Here is an 8689-nt window from a genome sequence, read left to right as displayed (position 1 = left end):
AATACTCTGTTAATTTGTAATAAACGCTTCCGATAAAGCTGAAGGTCTAATTTTCGATTATGCGTAATAAGTGTCGGTGGTTCTTTGGTAGAACTACCGCCTGTCATACAGGAGGTTAATAATAATAATAATAATAATAATCAGCTAGGCTAATACCTAAGGCACCACCTTAGGCCTAAGTCATCGAGCGACTTTTCAAGCCTTTAATTCAGGTGGCCGGGGTTCAAATCCCGCCCGATGCAATCGCAAATTGATACTTAGATGAATACCGTAAACAATTGGTGGAAATCCTGCCATTTGGACGTTGAGACGTTTATCGTAACCCTCAGCACTCGGTCCGTCCCAAAAGTCAATAAGAAGAAGTTAGAGAGAATACGCCCATACACACAAAATGCAAGCGCAACACACTTAACACCCACAACCGCCATAACACGAACTCAACATTCCCACATTACGCATAAACATTACCATAATAAAATTTCCAATGAAACTGAGTTGACACCGTCACGACGGTGAGCGTTAACAAAAAAAAACATCCAAACCAAACCGCACCAACCGCAAATTTCTCCGTTAACGTTCACCGTCAGACGGTGGTTTTGCCAACCTTTAAACTGCAAAAAGGGTTTTTCGACTTTGCTCCGGTAACGCGTTTTGGACTTTGCCCTGGTAAAGCGTTCGCAGCCCACAGACAGCCAGACACACACACACAGACAGACACAATGATTGTATAACCCCTCGTAGGGGACATAGTCCCCTCGGAGAGGTAAAATCCAAAAACAATTACCGACTTATAACGCACGCAGAAAAAACCCGCAACTGAATAGTGAAGGCTAAACAACAGCGCATATCTCAAAATATAAAACCAACGTAACCACATTAATGAAAATGTATCACACATTTAAAGCCGATAAGAAAACATGAATTACGAAGTTACCAGTAAAGTAAGCAAAACGAATAAAGTGCGTTGCATACCACTAGGAATTGTATTCATAAATGACCCCCAACGGTTCAAAAGTACCGATAGATAAAAAACTAACTTAGTGGACCACCCACGGGTTCTACCCTTTAAACAAGATTTGACCTTTATAACTGCATACGTAAAAATGTAAGACTTTAAAATATATTAATATACTCTTCCGCTTAAGCTGAGTTTCCAATTTTCAGCGAAGCATGACATGTATCGGTGGTTCTGTGGTAGAACAACCACGTGTCATTTAGAAGGGCTTGGGTTCAAAACCCGCTCTATACTATCGCAGATTTTAATATTCTAAATATTTAATAGAATAATTACGAGAGCAATTAACGTTATTATACTTCGAAAACGCGTTACGTAACATTCACGTTTGTTACAACTTTAACCCTCAGCACTCGGTCCGTCCCATAATTCAAAAATTCTTCACGTACAATCGCAATTCACAAAAGAAAATTATACTACACCCAATGACAAAAAGAGGACTCTTTTGGAAAAACCTTTTCACTAATTCCAAGAAACTGCGAACGCAGTGATTACACTTTGCCTTCAAAATGCGTACGCTTTCACAGGCCAGACAGACAGACGGACAGACGGACAGACACTGTGATTGTAAAACCCATCCTAGAGGTAATAATATTACGACAACATTTGATGTTATTATATTTAGAAATCACGTGGCGTCCCATCATTACAGCTAAATAACTAAATAACCGCTTTGTGTGTAAAGCGTCGGTAGTTCTATGGAAGAACGCCCACCTGTCTTGCGGGAGGGCTCGGGTTCAAAACCCGCAAGATGCTATAGCAAATCGATAATAAAACGTATACCGTGAAGATTTGGTGGAAACCCTACCATTTAGATGATTAGACGTTTACCAAAAGCGCTCAGTCCGTCCGAAAAGTCAAAAGTTAGAGAGAAGACACTCTAACAAAACACAAACCAACACCCACACTCGTATAAACACAAACGCGCGGTAAACATAAGCGTGACACCTATACACGTCACAACATAAACACACGGTACACGCAAACATTGCGAAAACACTAATTCGTATTCAGACGTGTTAATGAGAATAAACCTTTTCCAAAATTCAAGAAACTGCGAACACGAAGTTTACACTTCGCCGCGATACTGCTTAAGCGTTTTCGCAGTCCCAACAGACGGACCCCCAGACACACGCAGTGATTGTAAAACCTTCTTACGGAAAGGGTTCCTTGGCCGTTAGCGATCAGCGCTCGGCTCGGAAGTCAGAGGTCGCGAGATTGAAGTCCGCTGGTCTAGACTTACAGAAATTAAAATTCACTCGGAAGCAGCGCCATTTGATACGCTGTAGCAGCACGAGACTACTAACACTACAGCACCAATGAGAAACTAAAAACAGATGAGCAGAAAAGCAGTAAATCCCCAAAAAATACCACTTGAGGCCGGGTGATGTGATTTTTGCGTAATCAGAAAATGTAATAGTGCTAACAAGTACGTAGTTCTTTACGCTTAAGGAGAATGCTGAAATTCCGACTGGCACCCGGGTGTGTTTCTATAGCGTCGGTTCTTAGGAAGACGTCAGTGTTAGGGAGCCAATGAGATGCCCGACCCATTTAAAATTCGTCTCAACTGACTCACTAACTAAATTAAATATACTGTTGATAAGACTATTACATAGATAAGTAAATATTCCAACATTTCCCATCGCTTAGTCGAGCCAATGCCGCTGCTAAATGTCAAGTAGTGGTAAAAGTGCTGCCACAAATTCTTGTTGGTATTTAATAACAAGAATCTGGCCTAATTGTATTTGATTTCTTTGCAGGAGTGAACCTGGTGACCTTTTTAACCTACTGGGTGATAGGGGGCGTTTACGCGTACGTTGACGTCACGAGAACACCCGCTTTTCTGGTCAAATACAAAGTAGGCAGTGATACTGATAAAGTAAGTCCAATCGATGGATGACACGATTCTTAAAAAACAAACACATACGCCCTCTGTTGATTGTATAACGTACTAAATTTCGCAAGCACCAATAAATTTGTTATATTAACTAAACACATTCATGTTTACAGGTATACTCTAAACACCTGAAGAAGATCGTACAAAATGTATTTTGCAACCAAGTGCTAGTGACTGTTCCTTTTTCGATAGTTACAATTCCTCTTGTGAAAATCAGTGATGGCCTTCCGACTTTACCAATGGCGTTATACGAATTATTTTTCTATTTAATTGTCGAAGAAATTTTGTTTTATTTATCTCACAGGTAAAAATGCATTCTTAAAAATCCATGCCCTAAAGAACGATTTATTCTATTTTTAAACCATATTATACAGGGTTGCCATAAAAGATTCAGATAACAATTCCCTGACTATAACCTGTTTTCTCTGATCATTTTAAGATATTTTCCCTGACTTTTTAAGGTCGAAATATTTATTTAATATTTTACTTTTTTCAGAAGTTAATGAATTTGAACGAACTTATAGTTCAATAAAAAGGTTATTGCATTGTTGATAAAATTAGCCAAACTTTTAAGGAAATAAATGATAATCAAAGAATTTGTCACAGATCTAGAGTAAAATTACCTTAAAAAAGTGTCAAGAGAAAATCTAATTCCCTGACATTTCCCTGACCTTTTACAAATTCTTATAATTCCCTGACCTTTCCCTGACCTTTTAGGCCCATTTTAAATTCCCTGACTTTTCCCTGATTTCCCTGACGTGTGGCAACCCTGTAATAGTTGGAGCGATTTGATGGGATTCAATTTTATTCTTCTCTGGCAGTTTTTACTAAGCTAGCGAGGGATACAATACACCAATTCGCATATTTCATGCAGGGAAACATACCTTTAGAAACCGCCATCGAGTATAAAATTTTAATTTCGTATTTCTACACTAGATGACACCAGCGTGGATATTTTGGCGCAAAATTTGAAGAAAAAAAAATTTATTATATAATTTAAGTGCTATTTCAAGCTGAAAGTTTACATAAAATATTTTAGAAAATATAGTTATACAAAATTTTAGCTTTTAAATAACCACAATTTAAATAAGATATTATTATCATTAGATATATTATCATTTTTGTCATTTCGGATTAAACTGATGGCGCCATCTAGTAACAAGTAGATTATTAAAAGTGTACACACAATGGCGGTACCCCTGTAAAAGGGTCTTCTCCCTTCTTATATGCGTATTAGTGTATAGTTTTTCCTTAACACTTGGGATCTTGTAACGGGATATTTTCACTTTTAATTTCATAAAAACACCCATCTATTAACGTAGAAAATTTCAAAAATATTTTCCATAGTGTTATTTAAGAAAGGTTATATTTATTGAAAGGTACTACAGGTGGAAATTTTGGTTCAGTTTTAAATATTTATTTTCTAGCCTTGCGAGGCCTTCACTTCCTTCAATAGATATTACAACATCCATATTATGTTTTTACGTTGATTACGAAGCCTTAATTATCAATTATTTTAGGGTACACTTGCATTTTACTCTGTTTCTCATTAAACTTGATTGTAAAATGTATTTAAATCATTTAAGGTTCATTATAATAATAATCAGCTAATCTAATAAAAAGTAGCGTAACTTTTTAAATACTTTTCCAATAACTATAAAATTTCAGGGATATAATCATTAATATATTTTCTATCATTCTGTTAAAAAACCTCGTAAATTTTTGTTTTTGGTGACAATTCCCCTTTAATACATAAAAGTATATTAAATTTAAAATAACTAATAATAATAATAATAATAATCAGCTAATCTAATACCCAAGGCACCACTTTAGGACCAAGTCATCTAGCGAATTAAGGCGGATGCACACATACGGTCGCGAGCGAGTTTCGCTCGCAAATGTCGCGCGAACGCATGCGCCGTGGAAAAATATCGGTCTCGCCAGCGAACATGCGAAGCGTCGCCGGGAATAGGATTTCTTTCTACTTTCACGCGCGACCCTCACTCGTCTCACCCGAGCTAGCCAATAGAATGGTCGCGTTCATGATGCAATCTTTTCTTTCGTTGTTTCATGGTTGTTTGGAGCTAAGCACGTGTAGTGGTTATGTCGGTTTTTATCGAAAACAAATGTAAAAAGAAATTAAATTAATAGAAAATGTAAAAATAAATTAAATTAATAGAAAATGTACATATAAATTAAATTAATAGAAAATGTAAAAAGAAATTAAATTAATAGAAAATGTAAAAAGAAATTAAATTATTAGAAAATGTAAAAATAACTTAAATTACTAGAAAACGTCTATATAACATAAATCATAAATTATTCTACCATCAAGATGTCAAAAGCGAACTCATGGAATTCCATTGGTGTAGAAATGAATTTGTTCGGTATGAAATATATGAATCCAGATTTCTGTTTAGCGCACGCGACGGACGAAGCCACGTGTGTATGGTTTTCGCGCGAAACCGAGCGAATTGTGCGCGAATATTTCGCGAGAAACTCGCTCGCGACCGTATGTGTGCATCCGCCTTTAGATTAGAATGTGTAGGAGGGTGGTGGCAAGCCCTAAATGACAAGCGAGCGTACAGCTCCCTACACTAACTGTTACTGTTAACCTTTAGCAAGTTTTTATGGGGGGAAACCAATGTGGAGAGAACGTGAAAACTTAAAGTGTTGGTTGCACGAAATTTTAGCTATGGCTAATTAATGGTTCATTAGAAAGAGCAAACATTTTATAGCAAGTACAGAAAATTTCATCAAAATCGGTTAAGTGGTCTTTGAATTATTATCAAAAGAAGTCGAAATGGTGGAAATCGAGATTTTCGGCGAATTTCCAGACTTCTCGGCACCCATGACGTCAGAAAATGCGAAGCGTATCATTGGCTAATTGTCTGTAATACATTTCTTTACATCTGGGATTAAAAACAGGTTGATTTAACACCCAGGAAAAAGTCCTACGCAGTAGTAATTGAAATAGGCATACACAAGGCTACGTAGTAGAAAAACGATATGAAACCGAAGGCTCCTTGTAAATTCTTCTTAAAACGTCGGGTCGCGCGTAAAAAAATATTTTTTATTTCGATAATAAGCCTAATATTATGATTAAAAACCTCTGGTTTGAAAACTTCTACACGTAAACAGAATCCCTCCACTTCAGTTCCTTCTATTTTAGGAATAAAACTACAGCTTTGATTTGCCCCAAATTGCTCGTGCTACGGAGGAGAAAATTCGCCAAAAATTTCAGGATTTTGGGGAGCGAAAAAGGTCAGTTTCGGACTCAAAGTTAATACACTTAGGCTTGGAAATTTGTTTCGAAAATGACATTTTTGGAAAGAGAACGTCCTGGGTTTCAAAACAAGCCCGCATTCATTCGTTTTTATTACTATCGATTTTTCGTGCAACCAACACTTTAACGCAGACGGAGTGGTTCCGAGATCTCAACTGGGATCGAACCCGGCTCTTGCTGCGAGGCGAAAGTGCTAACCACTTCGCCACCCCACTTGAGGATGGTCAGACAGTCAGTCACATTGTGACCTCATTTGTGGGGGGGGGGGATTTCAAAAGTTACTATTTGTAACGAAAGTAAGAGGTATTTGGAAATTAATGAACGCGTGAAAAAATCGGCGGAATGAAACATATCCATAATTTTCACGATTTGTTTTAGGTATTTATTCCACTCGCGCTGTTTAAAGCATTTAATGTTTTATATCAACAACCTAGCTATAGACACATCAGAATTTTTCAGATTTGCTGACTGTTTATACTTTGTTAGTGACATTTATTTATACTCTTGTAGGCTGTTACATCATCCGAAAATGTTCTCGCTGTTTCACCGGCGGCACCACGAATTCAAGTCACCAATTGCCATAACAGCGCTTTATTGCCACCCTTTCGAACACCTCTTTTCCAATCTAGTTCCTTCCTACGTCGGTCCCCTTTTAGCGGGCTGTCATACGCTGACTTTGTGGCTGTGGTACTTCATCATCATGGTCTCGACTCTCAACGCTCACTGCGGGTACCATTTACCATTTATCCCTTCACCCGAACATCACGAAAATCATCATTTGAGGTATGTATCGAAATATCAACTGTATATAGAAAAACACTTTCTACTTTATTTTAAAACCCAGTCTAAGCCGGTTTGATTTCCAGTTTTGATCAATAAATTTTTGAGAAACTCGTCAAGAAAACCGGAAATTATTAACTAGCTTTAAATGATTTAATAAACATATCAAGGGCGTAACGTTATTCGGTAAGAAGTGAGCTAGAATCCTCAAGAATGTCTCACCGTGAAAGGTGTTATTAAGCACCCTTTTTTAAAGAAAGAATGGAAACCAAATCATTTAATCCCGAAACTAACCTGAGTTTATTATCAGAGTTATCAACTTTACATAACCACGATTAAATATCTGTCGAAATTTTAGTTACCGTTTATTTTTATTGGCTTCCACAAGTTAATGAATCTGAAGAGATACATTTTAGCAATTCGGTTACGATCAATCACAAACAATTTGAGATCAGATTGCTATTTGTGCCGATGATAAAAATGATTTTTTTGGAGCAATTAAAATTTATAGAACGTCATTTCTTGGAGACAGAAACTCCAAGCGGTCTCCATGAAACATGAAACATTTTGCCAAAGACAAAAATCCTAAGCAGATGATATCTTCTCATCAGATTATCCATTTGTATTGACGCGCGAGTGTTCAATTTTCTTGGACAGTCGGTACTTACAGAGGTCTAAGTAGCAATGAACAATTTAATTCTGAAATTTTATTTTTACAGATTTAATGGCAATTTCGGCGTCATGGGTTTGATGGACTGGTTGTGCGGAACACAAATTAAATTTTGAAATCGCAACTGGAAAAATCAATAAAGGTTTAAAATAAATATTTATTGTGGTCGTTATTCGGTTTAAGTTCGGTACTTCCAAGTTGTACCCAGGGCCGTAGCTAGAGAAAATGCCGCCAGGGGCGAGCTGCAAATTTGCCACACCCTAATATAATAATATGGACCAATTTTGGTGCCCCTATACCCTATCGCGCGCACGGCGCCCGGGGTGGCCGCCCCTGCCGCCCAGCCCTAGCTACGGCCCTGGTTCTACCCTTCGGTATTGTTCATTTTAATCCGAATAAACAGTTTCGGATTGCCTGGTAGCAATGTTTCCTAAACTTCCTAGGTTTTATAATTCCTATACTTCATCAGTAAATGTGTTTTTTTAATTTAAATATTTAAGAAATGTCGTTATTTGTTTTAAGTACGGTACTTCCAAGTTCTAGCATTCGGTTTCTTTTATTTCAATCCGCCAAAACATTTTCGAAATGCCGAAATCACAATGGAATTCTTCTTTAAACGGCTAGAACATTTAACAGTTTTCAAAATGGAGAAGGGTTAAACTATGTGAAGGTTCAGAGGGGGTCAAGAAAGGGGCTAACTTATAATACAATCAAAGATACTTTCAAGGGGTGTAACTTGTGTTGTGACTAAACGTAACTAAGATTGTCAATTTTCCTTCGTCGAAAAGGTTCTCGCCAAATAATTTTTCAAGTAAAATATTTAAATATTTTAATAGTAACCTAAGCTTAACCTCACATTAACCAAACCTTCATCTAACCTTACACTAACCTTCCACTAACCTTCCACTAACCTTCCACTAACCTTCCACTAACCTTCCACTAACCTTCCACTAACCTTCCACTAACCTTCCACTAACCTTCCACTAACCTTCCACTAACCTTCCACTAACCTTCCACTAACCTTCCACTAACCTTCCACTA

The 8689-nt window shown here is 37.3% G+C and overlaps 1 protein-coding gene across 1 annotated transcript; it reads left to right on the top strand.

Moving 5' to 3' along the window:
- Positions 1 to 6151: 6151 nt before the first annotated feature.
- Positions 6152 to 7777, top strand: LOC149962166 (fatty acid hydroxylase domain-containing protein 2-like). Its single transcript, XM_090164526.1, has 3 exons — positions 6152 to 6176; positions 6709 to 6981; positions 7698 to 7777. The coding sequence occupies exons 2-3, from the start codon at positions 6728 to 6730 to the stop codon at positions 7762 to 7764; spliced, it is 321 nt and encodes a 106-aa protein (XP_090020652.1). The 5' UTR covers positions 6152 to 6176; positions 6709 to 6727; the 3' UTR covers positions 7765 to 7777.
- Positions 7778 to 8689: the final 912 nt, after the last annotated feature.

The sequence above is a fragment of the Leiobunum rupestre genome, chromosome 1 (assembly GCF_980474605.1).
Source record: "Leiobunum rupestre chromosome 1, qqLeiRupe1.1.hap1, whole genome shotgun sequence".
In the NCBI taxonomy this organism is placed as follows: domain Eukaryota; kingdom Metazoa; phylum Arthropoda; class Arachnida; order Opiliones; family Sclerosomatidae; genus Leiobunum; species Leiobunum rupestre.
The sequence above is the reverse complement of the archived record's forward strand: the minus strand, read 5'-3'. Positions and strand labels throughout refer to the sequence as shown.

Excerpts from the sequence above, each read along its gene's own strand:
- LOC149962166 (XM_090164526.1), top strand. The coding sequence starts at position 6,728 with ATGTTCTCGCTGTTTCACCGGCGGCACCACGAATTCAAGTCACCAATT. Across the intron at positions 6,982-7,697 it reads CACGAAAATCATCATTTGAG|ATTTAATGGCAATTTCGGCG; the intron begins GTATGTATCGAA and ends TTATTTTTACAG.